Here is a 24,181-nt window from a genome sequence, read left to right as displayed (position 1 = left end):
AATTGGTATGCAGTGTCTTGGTCCAAGGTCCCATGTATGTGTATGAGGACATTGGCGTATCTCAAAAAACATGGCCGCCATCGGCCAATGAAGTTTGAGCACCTATGAAACAAGGTTAACGAAGGCCGATCGGAACGAAACTCGATGGGCATGTTTGACTCATGGCCCTAGAGGTCTGTAAGAATTTTGAAAGAAATCGGCCACTAGTTGGCGCTAACGAGTTTTATGGCTCTGTAATCACGTGGTGTTGCACACACCCCCACAATATGCATATCATTTGATAGATCTCCTCATGATGAACAACTTTGCCTCAAGAACCATTGCTGTCAATCAAATCGTTCATTAAATATTCATGAATATGTTGAAAACCTACTTTTGCGAACTAGTCCCTGGTTTTTTGTCCTATCAAAACCAGACCAGTCTAGGACAACTCTCTGGAGGCTCTAGATAAATAATTATTGAAAAAAAGTTAAACTTTTACATTTTTCGCACAGTATTAAAGGGATATTTTGAAAAGTGGTGTGGCAAAATGCACCAAAAAGCCTATAAATCCTAAAGGAAAACTCAGAACTTCACAAAAATTGATGAGCATATGTGTCATAACATGCTGAAGAAGCATGCACAGTTTCATAGAGATCGGACCATAGGTGGCGCTATAACTGTTAAAAAGTTTCAAAACCATGTATTTCCAATGGTAAATTGCCTTTATTGGCTGTAAATGTTTTTTTCCATCTATTATGTCAGTGGATAAATGTATGTTAAATAAAACTGAATGCCTTTTGATGCTTTTGTGCTTAAAGGCCTTAAAGGTCTGAACTGCTTGAACACCGATAAATGCTGCTTGCAGCTTTAATTATTATTATTATTATTATTCTCCCCTAAAACGCATCGTGCAGCCCAAACCGTAAGGGCTAGAGCTCTGAAACTTTGTCAGATGGTAGTACAAAAATCGAGGAGAGGTTATCAAATTATGAGCCCAATTGGCCCATAGGTGGCGCTATAGCGACCAATTGCGCGAAACGGCTCATAACTCCTAGACCGTAAGTCGTACACTCAAGTGTCTTAGATCATTGGAAAGCTGGTCACCTGACGAAAAAAACGTATATCTCCGATTTCATTTCGGGTATGGAAATTTTTCCGCCATTTTGAATTTTGTCGAAAAACTACTTTTGCGAACTAGTCCCTGGTTTTTTGCCCGATCGGAACCAAACCAGTGCAGAAATGTTCTCTGGAGTCTGAAGATCAATAATTATCAAAAAAATGTTGAAATTTCTATTTCCGGTCGCTAGGGGAAGCAAAATAAACGTTGTGGGAGGAGCCTATTTTACTAAATTGGCTATAACTCAAGAAGTAAATGAGATATCTTCACCAAACTCGGTACACATGTGTACGAGTTCAATTTGAGGTCACAGTAAAAAAATAGCGACGATTGAACACTAGGTGGCGCTATAATATGAAAAAAACATAAAAAGGGCTATGACCACATGACCGTTAGTCCGATTGACTTGAAAATTGGTATGCAGTGTCTTGGACCAAGGCCCCATGTATATCTATGAGGACATTGGCGTATCTAAAAAAACATGGCCGCCATCGGCCAATGAAGTTTGTGCATCTATGAAACAAGGTTAACGAAGGCCGATCAGAACGAAACTCGTTGGGCATGTTTGACTCATGGCCCTAGAGGTCTGTAAGAATTTTGAAAGAAATCGGCCACTAGTTGGCGCTAACGAGTTTTATGGCTCTGTTATCACGTGGTGTTGCACACACCCCCACAATATGTATATCAATTGATAGATCTCCTCACGCTGAACAACTTTGCCTCAAGAACAATTGCTGTCAATCAAATCGTTCGTTAAATATTCACGAATATGTTAAAAAGGTACTTTTGGGAACTAGTCCCTGGTTTTTTGCCGGATCGGAACCAGACCAGTCTAGGACAATTCTTTGGACACTCTAGATCAATAATTATCAAAAAAAAGTTGAACTGTGTCATTTGTTTTGCTATAACAGGGTCATTAATAAAAGGGGGCATGACAAAATGCACCCAAAAGCCTATAAATCCTAAAGGAAAAGTCAGAACTTCACAAAAATTGATGAGCACATGTGTCATAACTTATTCAACAAGCATGCAAAGTTTCATGGAGATCGGACTATAGGTGGCGCTATAACTGTTAAAAATGTTAAAAACAATGTATTCCCTATGGTAAATTGCCATTATTGAAACTTAAACCTTAATGTCTTTTGATGTTTTTGTGCTTAAAGGCCTTAAAGGCCTAAACTGCTTGAACCCCGCTAAATGCTGCTTGCAGCTTTAATTAGGGGTTCAAGCACGAAGTGCTGAAACCCTATTGTAATTGTATTGATTTTTATTATTATTATTATTATTATTCTCCCCTAAAACGCATCGTGCAGCCCAAACCGTAAGAGCTAGAGCTCTGAAACTTTGTCAGATGGTAGTACAAAAATCGAGGAGAGGTTATCAAATTATGAGCCCGATTGGCCCATAGGTGGCGCTATAGCGACCAATTGCGCGAAACGGCTCATAACTCCTAGACCGTAAGTCGTACACTCAAGTGTCTTATATCATTGGAAAGCTGGTCACCTGACGAAAAAAACGTATATCTCCGATTTCATTTCCAGTATGGAAATTTTTCCGCCATTTTGAATTTTGTCGAAAAACTACTTTTGCGAACTAGTCCCTGGGTTTTTGCCCGATCGGAACCAAACCAGTGCAGAAATGTTCTCTGAAGTCTGAAGATCAATAATTATCAAAAAAATGTTGAAATTTCTATTTCCGGTCGCTAGGGGAAGCAAAATAAACGTTGTGGGAGGAGCCTATTTTACTAAATTGGCTATAACTCAAGAAGTAAATGAGATATCTTCACCAAACTCGGTACACATGTGTACGAGTTCAATTTGAGGTCACAGTAAAAAAATAGCGACGATTGAACACTAAGTGGCGCTATAACATGAAAAAAACATAAAAAGGGCTATGACCACATGACCGTTAGTCCGATTGACTTGAAAATTGGTATGCAGTGTCTTGGACCAAGGCCCCATGTATATCTATGAGGACATTGGCGTATGTAAAAAAACATGGCCGCCATCGGCCAATGAAGTTTGAGCACCTGTGAGACAAGGTTAACGGAGGCCCATCGGAACGAAACTCGATGGGCATGTTCGACTCATGGCCCTAGAGGTCTGTAAGAATTTTGAAAAAAATCGGCCACTAGTTGGCGCTAACGAGTTTTATGGCTCTGTTATCACGTGGTGTTGCACACACCCCCACAATATGTATATCAATTGATAGATCTCCTCATGCTGAACAACTTTGCCTCAAGAACCATTGCTGTCAATCAAATCGTTCGTTAAATATTCACGAATATGTTAAAAACGTACTTTTGCGAACTAGTCCCTGGTTTTTTGCCCGATCGGAACCAGACCAGTCTGGGACAATTCTTTGGACTCTCTAGATCAATAATTATCAAAAAAAGTTGAACTTTGTCATTTGTTTTGCTATAACAGGGTCAATTAAAAAAGGGGGCATGACAAAATGCACCCAAAAGCCTATAAATCCTAAAGGAAAAGTCAGAACTTCACAAAAATTGATGAGCATATGTGTCATAACGTATTCAACAAGCCTGCAAAGTTTCATGGAGATCGGACTATAGGTGGCGCTATAATTGTTAAAAATATTAAAAACAATGTATACCCTATAGTAAATTGCCATTATTAAAACTTACAACTTAATGTCTTTTGATGCTTTTGTGCTTAAAGGCCTTAAAGGCCTAAACTGCTTGAACCCCGCTAAATGCTGCTTGCAGCTTTAATTATTATTAGGGGTTCAAGCACGAAGTGCTGAAACCCTATTGTAATTGTATTGATTTTTATTATTATTATTATTATTATTCTCCCCTAAAACGCATCGTGCAGCCCAAACCGTAAGGGCTAGAGCTCTGAAACTTTGTCAGATGGTAGTACAAAAATCGAGGAGAGGTTATCAAATTATGAGCCCGATTGGCCCATAGGTGGCGCTATAGCGACCAATTGCGCGAAACGGCTCATAACTCCTAGACCGTAAGTCGTACACTCAAGTGTCTTATATCATTGGAAAGCTGGTCACCTGACGAAAAAAACGTATATCTCCGATTTCATTTCCGGTATGGAATTTTTTCCGCCATTTTGAATTTTGTCGAAAAACTACTTTTGCGAACTAGTCCCTGGTTTTTTGCCCGATCGGAACCAAACCAGTGCAGAAATGTTCTCTGGAGTCTGAAGATCAATAATTATCAAAAAAATGTTGAAAAAGTCTCTTTGCGGTCGCTAGGGGGCGCAAAATAAATGTTGTGGGAGGAGCCTATTTTACTAAAATGGCTATAACTCGAGAAGTAAATGAGATATCCTCAACAAACTCGGTACACATATGTATAAGTTCAATTTGAGGTCACAGTAAAAAAATCGCCACGATGGAACACTAGGTGGCGCTATAAAACGAATAAAACTAAAAAAGAGCTCTGACCAGCTGACCGTTAGTCCGATTGACTTGAAAATTGGTATCCAGTGTCTTTGTCCAAGGCCCCATGTATGTGTATGAGGACATTGGTGTATCTCAAAAAACATGGCCGCCACCGGCCAATGAAGTTTGAGCACCTATAAAACAAGGTTAACGAAGGCCGATCGGAACGAAACTCGTTGGGCATGTTTGACTCATGGCCCTAGAGGTCTGTAAGAATTTTGAAAGAAATCGGCCACTAGTTGGCGCTAACGAGTTTTATGGCTCTGTTATCACGTGGTGTTGCACACACCCCCACAATATGTATATCAATTGATAGATCTCCTCATGCTGAACAACTTTGCCTCAAGAACCATTGCTGTCAATCAAATCGTTCGTTAAATATTCACGAATATGTTAAAAACCTACTTTTGCGAACTAGTCCCTGGTTTTTTGCCCGATCGGAACCAGACCAGTCTGGGACAATTCTTTGGACTCTCTAGATCAATAATTATCAAAAAAAGTTGAACTTTGTCATTTGTTTTGCTATTACAGGGTCATTTAAAAAAGGGGGCATGACAAAATGCACCCAAAAGCCTATAAATCCTAAAGGAAAAGTCAGAACTTCACAAAAATTGATGAGCACATGTGTCATAACGTATTCAACAAGCATGCAAAGTTTCATGGAGATCGGACTATAGGTGGCGCTATAATTGTTAAAAATGTTAAAAACAATGTATACCCTATAGTAAATTGCCATTATTGAAACTTAAAACTTAATGTCTTTTGATGCTTTTGTGCTTAAAGGCCTTAAAGGCCTAAACTGCTTGAACCCCGCTAAATGCTGCTTGCAGCTTTAATTATTATTATTATTCTCCCCTAAAACGCATCGTGCAGCCCAAACCGTAAGTGCTGGAGCTCTGAAACTTTGTCAGATGGTAGTACAAAAATCGAGGAGAGGTTATCAAATTATGACCCCGATTGGCCCATAGGTGGCGCTATAGCAACCAATTGCGCGAAACTGCTCATAACTCCTAGACCGTAAGTCGTACGCTCAAGTGTCTTATATCATTGGAAAGCTGGTCACCTGATGAAAAAAATGTATATCTCCGATTTCATTTCCGTCATGATAGATTTTCCGTCATTTTGAATTTTGTCGAAAAACTACTTTTGCGAACTAGTCCCTGGTTTTTTGCCCGATCGGAATCAAACCAGTGCAGGAATGTTCTCTGGAGTCTGAAGATCAATAATTATCAAAAAAATGTTGAAAAAGTCTCTTTGCGGTCGCTAGGGGGCGCAAAATAAATGTTGTGGGAGGAGCCTATTTTACTAAAATGGCTATAACTCGAGAAGTAAATGAGATATCCTCAACAAACTCGGTACACATATGTATAAGCTCAATTTGAGGTCACAGTAAAAAAATCGCCACGATGGAACACTAGGTGGCGCTATAAAACAAATAAAACTAAAAAAGAGCTCTGACCATCTGACCGTTAGTCCGATTGACTTGAAAATTGGTATGCAGTGTCTTTGTCCAAGGCCCCATGTATGTGTATGAGGACATTGGTGTATCTCAAAAAACATGGCCGCCATCGGCCAATGAAGTTTGAGCACCTATAAAACAAGGTTAACGAAGGCCGATCGGAACGAAACTCGTTGGGCATGTTTGAATCATGCCCCTAGAGGTCTGTAAGAATTTTGAAAGAAATCGGCCACTAGTTGGCGCTAACGAGTTTTATGGCTCTGTTATCACGTGGTGTTGCACACACCCCCACAATATGTATATCTATTGACAGATCTCCTCATGCTGAACAACTTTGCCTCAAGAACCATTGCTGTCAATCAAATCGTTCGTTAAATATTCACGAATATGTTAAAAACCTACTTTTGCGAACTAGTCCCTGGTTTTTTGCCCGATCGGAACCAGACCAGTCTGGGACAATTCTTTGGACTCTCTAGATCAATAATTATCAAAAAAAGTTGAACTTTGCTATTTGTTTTGCTATAACAGGGTCATTTAAAAAAGGGGGCATGACAAAATGCACCCAAAAGCCTATAAATCCTAAAGGAAAAGTCAGAACTTCACAAAAATTGATGAGCATATGTGTCATAACGTATTCAACAAGCATGCAAAGTTTCATGGAGATCGGACTATAGGTGGCGCTATAATTGTTAAAAATATTAAAAACAATGTATACCCTATAGCAAATTGCCATTATTGAAACTTAAAACTTAATGTCTTTTGATGCTTTTGTGCTTAAAAGCCTTAATGGCCTAAACTGCTTGAACCCCGCTAAATGCTGCTTGCAGCTTTAATTATTATTATTATTCTGCCGTAAAACGCATCGTGCAGACCAAACCGTAAGAGCCAGAGCTCTGAAACTTTGTCAGATGGTAGTACAAAAATCGAGGAGAGGTTATCAAATTATGAGCCCGATTGGCCCATAGGTGGCGCTATAGCGACCAATTGCGCGAAACTGCTCATAACTCCTAGACCGTAAGTCGTACACTCAAGTGTCTCATATCGTTGGAAAGCTGGTCACCTGACGAAAAAAACGTATATCTCCGATTTCATTTCCGGTATGCAAATTTTTCCGCCATTTTGAATTTTGTCAAAAAACTACTTTTACGAACTAGTCCCTGGTTTTTTACCCGATCGGAACCAAACCAGTGCATACATGTTCTATGGAGTCTGAATATCAATAATTATCAAAAAAATGTTGAAATTTCTTTTTCCGGTCGCTAGGGAAAGCAAAATAAACGTTGAGGGAGGAGCCTATTTTACAAAAATGGCTATAACTCGAGAAGTAAATGAGATATCTTCACCAAACTCAAAACACTTGTGTAGGAGGACATTTTAAGGTCACAGTAAAAAAGCGGCGTTGATTGGCCACATGGTGGCGCTATAACATTAAAAAAACATAAAAAGGGCTATGACCACATGACCTTTACCCCAATTGACTTGAAAATTGTTATGCAGTGTCTTGGACCAAGGCCCCATGTATGTGTCTGAGGACATTGGCGTATCTCAAAAAACATGGCCGCCATCGGTCAATGAAGTTTGAGCACCTATGAGACAGGGTTAACGGAGGCCGATCGGAACGAAACTCGATGGGCATGTTTGACTCATGGCCCTAGAGGTCTGTAAGAATTTTGAAAAAAATCGGCCACTAGTTGGCGCTAACGAGTTTTATGGCTCTGTAATCACGTGTTGTTGCGCACATCCCCACGAAATGCATATTATTCGATAGATCTCCTCATGATGAACAACTTTGCCTCTAGAACCATTGCTGTCAATCAAATCGTTTATTAAATATTCACGAATATGTTAAAAACCTACTTTTGCGAACTAGTCCCTGGTTTTTTGCCCGATCGGAACCAGACCAGTCTAGGATAATTCTTTGGACTCTCTAGATCAATAATTATCAAAAAAATGTTGAACTTTTTAAATTTGCGCATGGTGTTAAATGGTCATTTAGAAAAGGGGCGTGAGAAAATGCAACCAAAAGCCTATAAATCCTAAATGAAAACTCAGAACTTCACAGAAATTGATGAGCTTGTGTGTCATAACATGCCGAAGAAGCATGCAAAGTTTCATTGAGATCGGACTATAGGTGGCGCTATAACTGTTAAAAAGCTTTAAAACCATATGTTTCCTATGGTAAATTGCCAGTATTGGCTGTAAAAAATTTGAGCACCTATGAAACAAGGTTATCGAAGGCCGATCGCAACGAAACTCGATGGGCATGTTCAACTCATGGCCCTAAAGGTCTGTAACAATTTTGAAAGAAATCGGCCATTAGTTGGCGCTAACGAGTTTTATGGCTCTGTAATCACGAGGTCTTGCGCACATCCCCACGAAATGCAATTTCATTTGATAGATCTCCTCATGATGAACAACTTTGCCTCTAGAACCATTGCTGTCAATCAAATTGTTCGTTAAATATTCACAAATATGTTAAAACCTAATTTTGCGAACTAGTCCCTGGTTTTTTGCCCGATCGGAACCAGACCAGTCTAGGACAATTTTTTGGACTCTCTAGATCAATAATTATCAAAAAAAATTGAGATTTGTCATTTGTTTTGCTATTACAGGGTCATTTACAAAAGGGGGCATGACAAAATGCACCCAAAAGCCTATAAATCCTAAAGGAAAAGTCAGAACTTCACAAAAATTGGTACGCACTTGTGTCATAACTTATTCAGCAAGCATGCAAAGTTTCATGGAGATCGGACAATAGGTGGCGCTATAATTGTTAAAAATGTTAACAACAATGTATACCCTATGGTAAATTGCCATTATTGAAACTTAAAACTTAATGTCTTTCGATGCTTTTGTGCTTAAAGGCCTTAAAGGCCTGAACTGCTTGAACCCCGCTAAATGCTGCTTGCAGCTTTAATTTTTGTTTCTCTTTATTTACTAGCTTTTATATTTTGAAGCTATATTATTTTATATAGCCTATTTAAAATTCTTAACATGTAATTGGTTTAATTAAATGTTTTTTTTATATTTATTTTTTAAAGTATGTGTTTTTACACATGTAATTAAATACATATTTTAAGAGTTATTAAGATTAATTAATAAGAAAAAAAGTAGATTGGATCATGAGCTATCTAAAGATTCCCATCCCTACTGTACAATGATTTATTGCTTGTCTTTGTTGACTAATACAGATGGTAAATAACTTTTTTTTAAATCGCATATTAAATCGCAATCGCAATATTGGTTAAAAAAAATCGCAATTAGATTATTTTCCAAAATCGTTCAGCCCTAGTTCCCAGACAGACTCTGACAGCATATTATTGTACATACTATTTAGGCTGTTTTGACAGACAACCTGGCAAAGTCAGACAGACCGGAACAGACTTTAGACATAATAGCCTGGGATAGGTGTAAATGTGAGGCCGTGCAACATTATTTTGTATAACACATCATTTAACACAGAAATTATGAGTGGAAATTTCAAATAAGTTTCCTGCAGGTACAAAGGTTCAGTCTTGAACTCTCTTTACTGTATGTGTCTTCATCTTTTCTCTAATAATCAATCTGCTGCTTTCTGTTATCACTTACTTTGGGAAGTAGTAGCACTAGCAGCTATCAGCAACTTATTCTCACAAACCATTGCCCAATTTCACCCATTTGCTGCTGACCTCATTTGAGACAGTCCCCAGATGAGGAATAACTCACTATTTACAAATGAACACCTGCCCTCTCAGTCCAACCTTCCTTCCCTCTCCACCAAGAGCTCTATTTTGATGAAGCTATTTCATCATTCAGATCCACACAGCTGAGCACATGACAAATAGTCCACGAGTCTGTTCTACAGCAAGATACAGACAACCTGATCTCATGGGAACATAGATGTTACAAGGAGGGGGTTACGTTTGAATCCGTACAATGTGAATCGTACAAAACGTGATTGTTTGAAAAAAGTAAGCATGGATGTCAGAAGGTCGAAACATACCTGCCACTGGGCAGTCTGAAGACGTAGACATCACCATGGCCGTTTCTCAATACAAAGTACGCAAAATTCAGACTTCAGCCGACTGCCGAGTTCGATTCAGGAGAACGAACTCCCGAGGAGGACCGGTTATTCTGCAAATGGAGCGCGCGTTCTTGATCGCGTCACTCAGCACGCTATGGCTACTCCGGTTATCTATATTTTAGGCAACAATAAAACGAAATATGCTACAACTCTGCCTCTTTTCGTCAACAATGAAACGAATTATGTTATAAAACACCACTCTGCCTCCTTTCTTTAAATAAAATCTTAAACATAGCCTAATAGCCATGTGGTTCAGGCAACACATAGGCCTACTACATTGATTATCTTTACTGCATATATTTATAACAACATGAACATGATCTTTTTGTTATCATTTTAAAGATATGAAACATTATTGACATTTTTATTGACTTTTAACAAACAGGGGGGTTGTGTCATTTATTTTATTGTACATATAGTAATATATATATATATATATATATATATATATATATATATATTAAGTAGGCTACATAAAATAAAATTGCACAACGCTGTTTTGTTAAATGTCAATAATATCTAGCCTAAAATGTATAGAAGCTACAAAGCAAACAATTCAGTCAAACATAATTAAGCTCTCTAGGTTATAAAGTTAAAGTTAAATAGCCTAAATATATAAAGATATGAAATTTCACTTTTCTCTCAGCCAAAACGATTTATTATTTATTTTTTTCATTTTTTTGCCATGGAACAAACTATAGATATGATCGATGTATACATAAGACAAATTATAAGCCATGTATGTATGCGATTTCGGATTGAGCCTTTCTGTCCAAAGCAGGTATTTCCAGATGTATCAGGATATTGAATTAGTGTGGGACTTATAATGTCAATTAAAAAGAAACATAAAATAACCAACATGTTGGGGAAAGATCCAACAGAGCCACATTTGATTAATTTGCTCTCTTGTTAAACCATCCACACATACTATTGCCTCCTCGGTTTAGCTAAATTCATGTTGTTCTAATTCATTCGCCTCACTTTAATGTAGTTAAACCCCAATTTAATTACAATGATAAAAGAAATTAGAACAAGTGGCCAAAAATGAGAGAATGTATTTAATTCATGCCCATAATGTCATGTGCAGGGCTTCGTAGAAAGAAAGACAACTTTCTTTCTTTTTTTTCTTTCTTTTTTTTTGGAATAATGTGCACTGAGAAATTGTTGACAATAACACTAGAAATGAGTGCAAATGAAGTAAATACGACCAGTTATGATTTCCTTTTGACTCAAGCTGTATTTGGCTTGAATCTGGTTCAACGGAAGACACAATATCCTCATCAAAACATGTTGATCACAAACTGACCCAATCAAACTGGCCAGAGTCAGAGGATGATGTTGTTATGGGTGTGGCACCCTGAAGTATTTTTAGTGCACTTTCATCTATTGGGTTCCTCCCATCCTTACAGTTTCATCTTTGTACTCAGTATTCAACCTCATTATGCCACTTCCTGTTTATATCAAGTAATCAAGAACAAGAATGTCAGTTCTTTCAAAGAACCAAGGGTCATATAATGCAGTTTTGTGAAGACTCGCCATGCATGCAGAGAGGGAATTATGTGAGTGTGGCGAGATCTACCAAGTTATCGCTGTGTGCCCAGGCACATCAATTCCTTGGGCTATATGGGTGACCTATTTCCTCCTAAACTCGTGGAATTTAAAGGTGCAACAGAGAGGAAAACCACTGAACAAGCCATACAGCTATGTACATTGAAGTCGACAGCTTCAAAATAAACCTTCAAAATACATTTAGTTTAAGTGGTTACATGATGGATGGATTTTACATATGTGAGTGAGTGAGTGAGCTGATATTGAACTCCCCATTAAAACTTCAAAATCCCAGACCTAAGACCCACCTCCTCCTCGCTGAGTGTGAAAGAAACAATCCCCTATTGTGCTATAAATACGGCGGCGAATGTGATTTCACCAAGTTCCACATGTTCCTTGTTGATCCTGGATCAACTTTCCAATCAACCAATCAGATTTGAGGGACAAATTTTCGGTTTATTTTAAGTTTAGGCTTAGAACCAGGATGAAGTACTTACACATAAGTGTCATTCACCTTTCTGATTTTAGGGAAAAGTTATGGGTGGGGTTAGGTTTATGGGTAGGGATTGGGTGGACTACATGTCTTATTTGGATAAATCATGGTGACCCTGTAAATAAATACCGCATGCTTGCCTAAGCATGTTCGGAAAAAAAATTGTTCATCAAAAAATGTAATTCTGTTCATCAATGTTGCCAAGTCTTTCAAGAGAAATTAATTTTCAGGTCTGACAAAATAAGCCTAAAATGAGCAACTTTCTAATCAAATTAAGCACAAGCTTGCATACTGATCACCATTCTCATAGCTCTAAATTTCTCTCAATTCTCAGTTAGCAGGAAGTCCAAATGGCATAACACCTGTTCTGTTTTGTGCTTGCTTCAAAAAACACATTACACAAGGTTTGACGTTAATAACGGTTGTTCTCAAGACTAAAACATTTGATGCCTTTGTCATCAAGCTTGGATAATGCAGGGCACAAATGAGATCCGACATCTCGTATAATGGGTCTCATTCACTAATAATTGCGTGGATTATTTGTTTGTGTACACACAGGAGAGCTTCTCTCAAAAAAATGTAGCCAAGTTCACTACATGTGCTTATGCATGTAAAATGGTTCTTATTTCTTTCTCATGTGGAGTACTCTAAATGATTTGCACAAACAAGCAGAAGCAATTTCTGTATAAACGCACAACCTTTTTTACTGCCTTCCAGCACTCTGAAACACAAGGAGATCTCTAAAGATGCACTGTCGCCTGCAAGCATGCACATCAAGATCCTTCAGTAATGCCAAGTTTGCTCTGCTCAATGCAGTTCATATAAACACACACAACAAAACAGCTTTAAGCCCTTTAAAACTTAGCTGTACATACACATATCTGCTTTTAATGCAGAGAAACAATCACAGCTTGGGCTATAACACACCCTATCTTTCACTGATATGATGAAATAATTTCTATAAAATGTAATCTGTAAATATGAAAATATACTACTCGAGAAACCATTTGGCTGCACAAACCCTGTGAAGAAGCAAGAACCTTTTCAAAAAGAGGAGTTCTTTGTTAGGAACTTAAAAATGGAACCAATATGTTCATGCAAGAACTCCGAGTCCATGGACTGTGAATTTTTAAGTCCACAAAGGTAGCCCATCTTATTTTTTACAGTGCAGATGCATTCCTTTCAGCTCTATAAACTGACTTCACGTCACATTAAGTACTAGACTACAAACATATTATCAAGTCTGCAGGTAATTAAATCATAGGTGAACAGAGTTGAGTGGCGCGTGAGCAGCTCTGTATTTCCACAAAAGCTCCACATGCCTCATCCATTCCGTGTTTTCCATCAGTCTCATCCGAGGCGCTATCCAGCATTATGTGGACAAAACGATTTAAGGGCACATAATCTGCAGAAAACAGTGTGGATGGAACGAGATGCGGGCTGCTCCGGGATCATCGTTGCACGGAAGGACCAACGCATAACAGCGGGATATGAAATAGCGCTTATAATGAGCACTGCGCTTGATGTGGATGAATCCGGCTGGAGATGATGTTGCGTCTGCGGAGTCTCGTATCTGAGGTGAAGGGATTTTACATCTGTTTATCCAGGGCAAACACACAGGTTAAGCCTGACCTCTCGAAACATATTTTGACATTATTTCCAGCAAAGGAGAACAGCTGTGTTTGTCATTGAAGACTTCTTGAATCTGACTGACAGATGTCTTATGATGAATGACTGCAGTTAAGGACCTTTGCTGTGACTCTTTTAAACATACATTTCCCATGTGGATTTTATTCTTAAGAACCTGTGAATACGGATGAAAGCGCACAGGCGGACTCAACTATCAAGTGCAGGATGCATTTTACCAATCCGAAATGGTAAGTGGTTATGGAAATTTCTTCAATTAACTAACAGCCGAATAACAAGTAGCTATCGCACTAACAGTCTCGATGACTCAAGTTGTCAGTTTGCTCTTGGTCAGATAAAGCAGTTGGTAATGGATATTCAAATAATGTAGGCTATAAGTAATTTTCATGCCTGAACATAATTTTTGGGTGTTGTGAAAAGGTAGCCTACATTTACAGACGGCATACATTTAGACAGAATAAATGATTGGTTGGAAAATGTTAAATAATGTTAAGAAACAAAATATGAAATTATTTGGAACATAAGTAGTGGATATAAAAGTAAAAAAATGTTTATTATGGGTTGAGTCGGTCATTATCACCTTGAAATGGTTTGAAAAGACCAATTGGGTTAAATTATTTGATAACTTGTAGATAGTCCATGATATAGATCTGGCCAACAATCAATTTAGCAAGAAGAAGGAAATGGACTATTCAAATTTGTTTGTATATTAGGCCTACTTTATTAGCTATTAACATCCTCCCTCTTATCGATCTCTACCAGTTCGTGGATCTGGAGACCCTTAGTCCATTAAGTCATGTATCAAAAGTTTTTTTTCTTCCCCATAAAAGTATACTCATCTGAGGCATTTTAACATAAACAAAACCATTTTGAGTTGAAAGATGAAGTCAATTAATAATTCTAATTGGCACTTACATGACCATCGAGAGACGGCGGAGTGATGCGATGGACCCTTTTCACATTTCCTGGGTTTCTCAGAAGCGGAAGTCGTCATAGTTGGGTAAACTTATTTAGCGGTGAATAAGAAACTATATTAATTTTTTGTGTTCCCATTTGTTCAAATAGCAAAAGAAGAACTCAACAAACTTTTAAAAAGAGGAAAAAAATAGAGCGAGATTGATGAAGGCGGTCAGAAGAGAGAAAGATATACATTTTACCATCACTCTCACCCTACCGTCACTCTCATAGACGCTGTATTATAGAAACACCCTCACAGCTGGGTTAAATAGTTCTTTGTAATTTTATGCAAATGTAATATAATACAAAGTACAGTGTTATAAATGTACATTAGACTTTGCAGGATTTAAAATGCATCATCACAGTCTGTGAAAAGGGTCCACACACAAAAGTAGCACCGGCGTATATTATGTTTCGCAGTCGTTTTACAGCGTTACACTAGAGTGCAGCGGCCATTATTTTAAAATATTTAACCGCTGAATGACGCGATTGACCAATCAGAATAAAATATTCCACAGAATGTAATGAAATAATTAAATAAATACATACCATAAAAATAGAGTTTTAAAAAGTAAAAAAAAAACTCTTTAAATAAAAAAGTTAAATTTGTGTATTAAATGTCTTTCAAGATGCGATTCTCTGGATTCCGAACACCAACATTTTTCATGGCCTTTGTGATGAGAAGATGGAAAATCTTACTGGTGCTGAATGTGTTTACGGTGGCTGGCTTCATCACTTTTTGGGGCAAGTGCAATTTACGCACAACCAAAGCTGTTGGTCAACAGGCGGCTGCTGATGCGAGAGGACAGACGTATCTGAATGGATCTGCTCAGGAGACAAGCATCTCTCATGATGTGCTCTTGAAAAGACTGGGATCACTGGAAGATGTGGTGTACAGACAACTGAATGGTATATCCTTTCATTTCACAAACAGCTCCACAAAGTCGCTCGCTATACATACTGCATAATACGTACAGTCTGATCATAGTATTATTTACAAAAATGCCTTTGAATCATTTATGTTGAATAGGTTTGTCCAATTCTCTTGGACTCATCGAAGGTTTTGGAGGCCGAGGTAGAGGAGGTATACCAGCCACGCTTACACCGACAGAAGAAAAGGAGGCCAAATACCTGAGGGAGAAATATGGCTACAATGCATTTCTGAGTGACAAAATCTCTCTGGATAGATCAATTCCAGATTATCGGCCCAGCAAGTTAGTACAAGTGACCTTTTTCTTTTAGTATTTTTTTTTTTTACAGTTGCTCTTTGATGTAACTGACCAGCAAATATGAGACATAACCTTTTATAAATTTGTATATTTGTCATTTATTAACAAAAATATATTGTTACAATATATAATGTCTAGATGCATTTGCATATGAGATTTTCCATATACCAAGATTAAATGAGATTCTAAAAAAGCTATTTGAGCCAGGCTAGGCTATGTAATTGTTACAGTGAAAATGTACAAAGAAGCAAACGTGGCTTTCCTTCTGTTAGGAAATGAAAGGGTTCGCAAATTCTAGTGCACCAAAGCTTTAAGGAGGTGATTCGTTTCAAAGATATTGAGAAGATCTTCTGTAAATGTACTATCTGTGTTTTTATAGATGCAAAAAGGCCTTTTATCCCCGTGACCTGCCACAGATTTCCATCATCTTCATCTTTGTAAATGAGGCTTTGTCCGTCATCCTGCGCTCTGTTCATTCAGCTGTCAACCACACACCGGCTCATCTTTTAAAAGAGATCATCTTGGTGGATGACAACAGTGATGACGGTAAGATAATGTTGGCTTTAATCAACAAGGTACAAAAACATATTTAGTGGTTATATTCCAAAAGTTTTCTCTGGTGAACCATAAAATGGTTTGAAAAAACCAAGTCTGTATTTCTATTTACTAGTTGGAAAGTCGTAATTACGATGTCAGTGCGTTCAAATAACTTGGATTGGAGCAAAATGTCGATGTACCTTTTCTACAAAAAAATCAGAAAGGTTTTTTAACTTTACTCGTACAACAATGAATAATGAATGTGCATCAAGAGTGTGTGCATCTTTTTAAAATCCCATTTCTAAAGGAGAACACGCAATTGTGAGTTTATATTTCGCAATTCTGAGAAGTAAAGTCAGAACTGCAAGATGTAAACTTGCAATTGTGAGATAAAAAGTCACAATTATCGAATAAAATGTTTTATTCTGTGGCGAAAACAAGCTTCCATAGATACAATTCCACCCAGCTAACAAAAATATGTTCTTCGAACTTTTACAAAAGTTCCCTCCCATCTTAACTGTACAATAATATCAAATAGTAATTTCATACACATTTAACAAATTTACTGTCAACTACAGATTCTGCTACCATTGTATCTTCCAAGTATTCTCAATAACATGACCCTAATTCGGAAACTCTGGGATCAAAGAAAATCCAGAGTTTCCCACCCAAAATTATGGCCATGTGCATTTAACTGAACGTCCAAAGGGACTTGATCACACCATTAGATTGCTGGGTTCTTTTGGTTCCATCTTGCAACTGTATAGTAATGAACTAAAAACCCTTAAGAACACCATAGAATCCACATAGCAAGTAGAAAAATATCTAGTTTCTTAAACCATTCTAACATGTGCTCTATTTGAGCATGAGTGTCAACACTGAAAAACTGGAGAATTTAGCCAAAGCACCCTTTGCTCACATTGCGCATGGCTATGCTTGTCTATTGTATCAAAGTGTGTGCTCAGGTCTTCCTAGAGAGACAGTTCAATTTCCATCACATTGTTGGCATGAGCCGGTGGCGGAGGGCCAACCGTCCATCAGCGCAGTGGGGAAAAGCCTGCATTTGCTAAAATGAGGGGGCAGGCGAGAAACACACTCATTTCTGTCCTCATAATGTCAGTGATTCACAATTTGTCACTTGACAGTGTTTAACATGGGGAAAAGGGAACACTTTCCTAGAACGTGTTTTCGAGGGGGATGGTGTGGATCCCCGTAGCACAGATCAAAGGTAAGGAAGGGTTTTGGCGTAGGATACAATCCCTCTGGTGTGGTTTATACACAACGACAAGCACTCATGCACCATGAAACGAGATTTCTCCCTCTTTACCGTTTATGTGTGTGTGTTTATGCATGACAGTGCAACTGAAAGGGCCACTGGAGGAGTACGTCAACAAGCGCTACCCGGGTCTTATCAAAATAGTGCGCAATCAGAAGAGAGAGGGCCTCATCCGAGCTCGCATCGAGGGCTGGAAAGTGGCCACCGGGGAGGTGACTGGCTTCTTTGATGCCCATGTTGAGTTCACGCCGGCATGGTGAGAATCTAGCAATTGCTACGTGATGCTGGTGGTTTTATCGATGGTCTTACTCTCACTATGACTCCTCGGGCTTTGTTTACACCTGGTATTAACATCCATCTTGGGTGATCTAAACAAGTTTTCAGCTGATACAGATAGCTATTTACAATCAATAGTAACATGCATTTAAAATGTTTCTTGTTACTTCTGATTGGATATCAAGTGGGGCGTCTCTAAATATGTGACTTCATATACATTAATCGTTTTGTAAGTGGTAAAGTGCGTTTATGAAGTCAAAATAAGAAAGAAAAAGCATAGACTAAAGACTGCAGTCTCTAGTATCAGTCGCTAGGGAATAAACCTTAAAATGGTTTGCTGGTTTCTCAGGTGTGAAACAGGGCATTATTCAGGATACTCACAAGCATACACGCCCCCTCGCATATTGCCTTTCCAAACAAAAGGTGTCTTACAAAATTTAAACCAATGTATTGTTTTGTGTACATAATTAGACAGGATGATTTTCAGATCATTTTGAAGCAAAAACTCTAGGCGACAACATCCATTAGTCAAACGTCTTGTGGATAGATATTTAGTATGTGTTTTGTGGCCTTATTTCCGAAACTTTAAGTTTTAGTTTTTTCAATAACCATGCATAAACAATATTCTCTCGAAAATACTAACGTACATACATGTTGCTCATATATTATGGTAGCCCTGTTTGTGCTAAATAGAGTGTAATTACACCTTTGCCATTAATATGTTTATAAGCAACTGAAAAAATGACAAATGTCATGTCAAAACATCTCATGGACCCCAAGATAAGACAATAAGTTAAGATAGTCTTACATCCTGGTCCTTCAGAAGGTCTAGCTGAACTCCCAGTCTTGCAGAACCAGTGCTTGACTGGTTTAGGAACATCTGAAAGTTAGTAAAACTAACCTGAGAGCAACTAAGACCAGCATCTTAAGACCATACCATATTGGGCTGTTTTAAATGTTTTTCTTTCCCCCAGCATGTCGTCACATGCTTTTTTTGACAACCTATAAATGGGTTTTCTGTCATCAGATTATTAAGCGTTGTGGACCCTATATTTAGTGCTGTGCGCTTCTGTTCAGATGGAACAGATTTTAATAGTATGTGTAAACAGGGTTCATGTGCCCTCTGTTGGTCCATCTAATTGGCTGATGTGAGGTGAGAAACACACACTTACACATTCTCAAGCCAGGACTAGATTTAGCTCCACATCAGAGCGGAAGAAGTGTTGTTAGCACTGTGAAACACAGCTTTGCTTATATTGATTCTAACCTCTACATCCCCTTGTCAGGGCTGAACCTGTTCTGTCTAGAATCAAGGAGAACCACAAGAGAATCATCCTGCCGTCCATAGATAACATTAAAGACGAGACGTTTGAGCTGGAGCGTTATGAGAACTCAGGCCACGGCTATAACTGGGAGCTCTGGTGTATGTACATTAGCCCACCGAAACAGTGGTGGGATGAAGGGGACACTTCTGCACCTATCAGGTATGATCCTACTGGACTTTTCACATTCTGAACGCAATCCTAGGTTTCACATTGTTCATACTATGGGTTATTAATTAATATTGGGTAGCAAGGTGGCAAAAGTTCATATACATATGTGCAGGTTCATTTGCTTGTCCAGCTTTGGAAATGTCACTTCATGTGTCTCTGGTTGTCTTCATTTTTTGGGGGGAAAAAGATAGAAAATAATACAAAGAATATAAGGATAATTCATTGGAGCTTTTTTAAGTGTTTCACTCTAAGATTGATGGTGAACAGAGTGCATAGAAAGTAAATGGGGCTGTACAAAGCATATTAATATTTAATGAGGTAAGCATTGTTTAGTTTGTGATTGGTTTTTCGGTTGCTAATCAACTCACTACAATATTCTAGCACAGTATTTTTTCACATTGTGTATCTTTGGCACTGCAATTCTGCAATCACAGTTCAGACCAGAGATCACAAAAAACTAATGGACGGTTACAAGTGGTCTTAATACAGTGTAAAAGTGCTTACTATATTCTCTTAAATGCAAAAAGATCTCACAATAAAGAATTCCTTTGAAAAATTAACAAAGTCACAAAATCAGTTTGAAAAAAAAAATCAATTTAAAATAAAACAAATATGAAAAATAAATAAAATAAGAATATGTTAAAATATATATACAAAAAACATTTTATTTTTCACTGCTTGCAATTTCATATTATTTATAATTATCTGTAACTGACCTCATCATTTCTTCATTAATAAATCAGTATATCAAAGACAAAACAAAACTGAAAATACAAAGTGTAAAATCTGTATTTTTAGGACGCCCGCAATGATAGGCTGCTCTTTTGTGGTAAACCGGGAATACTTTGGCGAGTTGGGCCTTCTGGATGCTGGGATGGACGTGTATGGAGGCGAAAATATAGAGCTGGGAATCAGGGTTAGTATGCCACCCACATCCCTCCACTAAAGTAGAGCATTCATAACTTAGCCTTCTACGCTCAGTCCACAGAACCTTCATTTAAAATGATTTTTTACCTTTTTTCCCTTTAAAATTATGTCTGAACTAGGTGTGTGTATATTTTCAAATCCCAGGTTTGGCTGTGTGGGGGCAGCATGGAAGTTCTGCCCTGTTCCAGAGTGGCCCATATTGCTAGAACAAAAAAGCCCTACCACAGTAACATCGCCTTTCACACTAGACGCAATGCTCTTCGAGTGGCAGAAGTCTGGATGGACCAATACAAATCTAATGTCTATTTGGCATGGAACCTCCCAATGAAGGTAAACACATAAAATATTTTCACTATTATAATAGGTTGTAATAAAAAGTATAACATTTTGTAATTTTACTTTTTTGTCTCTACAGAACCATGGCATTGACTATGGAGACGTATCCCAGAGACTAGCGCTCAGGGAAAGACTCCAGTGCAAAAGCTTTGAGTGGTACCTCGACAATATCTATCCAGAGATGAGGAGATACAACAACACTCTCTTTTATGGAGAAGTAAGTGTCACTAATGACTAAAGATGGCTCAAATTTGCCAATGTTCTGCAAATATTCATGGGCAAAAGATTTCCCCCCATCAGGTTTCACAACAGTTCAATTTGGTCATGTTGATTCGCCATGTTGATCAACAGAAAGCTGCTTAGTTTGAAAGTGACTTCTGTGTGAACTGTGATTCATACATCGATACACTAATGACAATAGATAAAAAATGTTCACAAATTGACTGAACCTTTACACTTGGTATTGATTGGGTCTCACGGTTGCCAGCCACAGGTTTTATTGGAAGAACCTTCTTCACTTAGTTATTTTTAAATGGTTATTTCAACCAAAAATGATTTACTCACCCTCATGTCCTTCAAACCTGCATGATTTTTTCAATGAAACAAAACTTTTTGTTTTAAGAATGTCCTCAGCACACTTTTCCATACAATGAAAGTGAATGTAGACTGGGGCTGTCAAGTAGAGCCAGACCGATATATCGGCCAGCCGATATTAGGCATTTTCCAAAACATCGGTATCGGCAGTTATAATGGCCGATAAATGAATATTTAAAAAATAAAATAAAAACGGATGAAACACGCTTCAATTATCTCTCCTTGGCCTGTTATATTAAAAATGTATGTTTTACAATTTGCAGTATGATGTCATCTATTGCTAAATTATGGCTCATCATAGACTAGCTAACCACAAATCTAGCTAATGCCACTATCATCAGTGGAAGACCGTTAATGTTAACATTAATGAGCTTGGAAACCACAATGAACTTTTTCTGCCTAAATAAAGTAATGATTACTGTATTTATAACTAGCATATCTCTAGTTTCAGTCCCTGCATTGTAAAATGTAAGTTATCCTTGCGAGGAGTGAACATTTAGACATAGAGAAAAAGTATCAAACGTATCTTGTGCAGAAAAGAAATCCAACAATATTTTATAAAAAAAAAAATAAATAAAAAAATAATAATAATAAAAAAAAAAAAATAAATAAAAAATATATATATATCGGAATATCGGATTTTAAAACCCAAAAATACTTGTATCGGTATCGGCCTTCAAAATCCTTTATCGGTCGGGCTCTACTGTCAAGCTTAAAAAAGTGACAAAAATCACTATAAAAGTAAATAAAGTCCAAACGATTGCACAGTGTGAGGAGTAAACCAAATTTAACATAATTATTTAGCTTACAAATCACCTCAAATCACCACCGCTTACTTCACCTCTCAGGTTATATGTGTTTATTAAAAAATAGTCACAAAATTTAACTTAAGTGAGGTTTGTGACATCAAACTGCCAAAACTGACTGGAATTTCAGTCTGTTCCTCACACAAATGTTCACCATTCACTTCTGTAGTATAGAAAAAAACAAACAATTTGAACCTTCTTCCAATTATCTCCTTTGGGAGAAAGAAAGTGTTATGGTATCAAGGTGAGTAAAATATTTGATCAATTTAACATTGTTATTTAGCTCTTATAATAAAAAGGCTTAGCCAAACATGTTCCATAGTAAGAGAACAACTTATTAACAAACAAAAAGTGGGCCAAACAATCACCTGCTTAGTTTTTTTTTTAATGTTTTCTAGATTCGCAATACCAACGTGACTCATCTGTGTGTGGACCAGGGCATAAAGGAAAACCACACGGCAACTCTGCACCCATGCCATGGCTGGGGCCCTCAGGTAGAGTCACGCTCCTCACAGCTATACCTGACCTCCAATTAACCCCTACTCACCCTGCACACAGGAAATAGGTTACGCCTAGAGGGAGTTCATTGCAACTAAGCAATAAGAAAACATCTCTATTTTCTGTTTTGAATTCAATTGAATTCTATTCTTGACCAGTTTTCTTATCGGCTCTGGTCCCTGATCCTGCTAATAATTATAATAAATTAAATCTCAACATAACTGCCAAAAACTATCTGGCAAACATTATCAGCTTAGGATGCCAAAAAGCCCCTGAATGACTCAGTGACCTAGTTACCAAATCACTGAATTAAATAAATTCACACTATCCCCACTGTGGTCTATTTTGTAGCTGGGTCGCTACACTAAGGAGGGTTATCTTTTCCTGGGTCCTCTGGGAAGCACTGGCGAAGACACTCGGTGTGTGGTGGATGATAAAATCAGCAACTACCCACAGCTCCTGAACTGCGAGAAAGTCTCTAGCGTACGCCAGAAAACTTGGCACTTTGCACAGGTGAAAGGGTCACGTTTTATATAGAGCACTTTGTAAAAAATTGTCCTTTTGCCTTTGGTCAGTAAAATGATTCTTTTTACTTTTGTTCCCTGAAGAATGAATCAATCATCAACCGAGCTACAAGACGCTGTCTCGAGGTAGTGCCGGCTAATGTCTACTTCGGCTACGCTCTGATCCTGCGTTCGTGCACTGGCCAGAAGTGGAACATCAAGAATTTAATGAAACAGGACCAAGGGCAGTGAGTCAGTGCCCTTAGAAAGTTGGAAATCTCAATGGCCTTCAGCAAGTGTTTGGGAACTTGATTCAGTTTTGTGGAACTCTAGCCGAAGGGGTGCGAATCTTGTTCGCGTTTGTTTAGTTTTCGGTCTTGCTACATTCCACGTTACAAAATATTAAAAGATATTTGAGGCACCATTCAGGTTCTGGAAAAACTCTAAACATCCTTTCCAAAAGGACAGTTCTCTGAGGAACGTTGGATTCCATAAGTTCCTGGAAGAACATCAACATTTCCTAAAGTAACCTCAATGCAATGAAAATTTTGAGGCACTAGAACTATAAGTCCCTTTAGTTTGCAATTGGATATTTGAGGTTCAACCATGAGAACAAACATGTGACTCGAATTTTGTGTGCTGAAACCAAAAGACAACTAAATGATTGACTATTGTATTGCAAGTACTCTATACATTATTGTATGCATCATTTAAATCTACTCTTAAATTAAATACATGAACATTTAGTTTGTATCCTGAAACACAGGTTCATGAAGCCTTTATTTAGACTTGTACCATCTGTTTTTCTTCTTCCATTCTCTTGTTTTTAGGTTCCCACTATCAGCAGCTTTGGATCCCAGTCCAATTTCTGTTTTGCTCTTGAAAAAACTTTATTTATTGCATATTTTTTATACAGTAGCCCTTCATGAGAATAGCATTATGATATGTGCAGTTTAACAGTAACTATGGTAACTGAGCTCTATCTTCTGCTGAATGGATCCAGTAGTAGTCATACTGTTATTT

General features: G+C 37.9%; 2 protein-coding genes across 2 annotated transcripts in view; one reads left to right on the top strand and one right to left on the bottom strand.

Moving 5' to 3' along the window:
• fam222bb (family with sequence similarity 222 member Bb) overlaps window positions 1-24,181 on the bottom strand; it is a 66,666-nt gene that overhangs the window by 40,945 nt on the left and 1,540 nt on the right. The window lies entirely within an intron of this gene.
• On the top strand, window positions 13,375-23,940 carry galnt17 (polypeptide N-acetylgalactosaminyltransferase 17). The gene is made up of 13 exons (XM_039671094.2): window positions 13,375-13,657; window positions 13,881-13,956; window positions 15,313-15,592; window positions 15,714-15,897; window positions 16,292-16,458; window positions 17,807-17,981; window positions 19,288-19,485; window positions 20,293-20,410; window positions 20,566-20,751; window positions 20,837-20,974; window positions 22,556-22,651; window positions 23,007-23,168; window positions 23,264-23,940. Exons 2-13 carry the CDS (start codon window positions 13,954-13,956, stop codon window positions 23,408-23,410), a joined length of 1,854 nt encoding a protein of 617 aa, XP_039527028.2. The 5' UTR covers window positions 13,375-13,657; window positions 13,881-13,953; the 3' UTR covers window positions 23,411-23,940.

The sequence above is a fragment of the Pimephales promelas genome, chromosome 16 (assembly GCF_988280905.1).
Source record: "Pimephales promelas chromosome 16, fPimPro1.hap1.1, whole genome shotgun sequence".
In the NCBI taxonomy this organism is placed as follows: Eukaryota; Metazoa; Chordata; class Actinopteri; order Cypriniformes; family Leuciscidae; genus Pimephales; species Pimephales promelas.
This window is presented reverse-complemented; position numbering and strand designations above follow the sequence as displayed.

Coding starts and splice junctions, on each gene's coding strand:
- galnt17 (XM_039671094.2), top strand. Junction 19,486..20,292: donor GACACTTCTGCACCTATCAG/GTATGATCCTAC, acceptor CTGTATTTTTAG/GACGCCCGCAATGATAGGCT. Junction 20,752..20,836: donor CATGGAACCTCCCAATGAAG/GTAAACACATAA, acceptor TTGTCTCTACAG/AACCATGGCATTGACTATGG.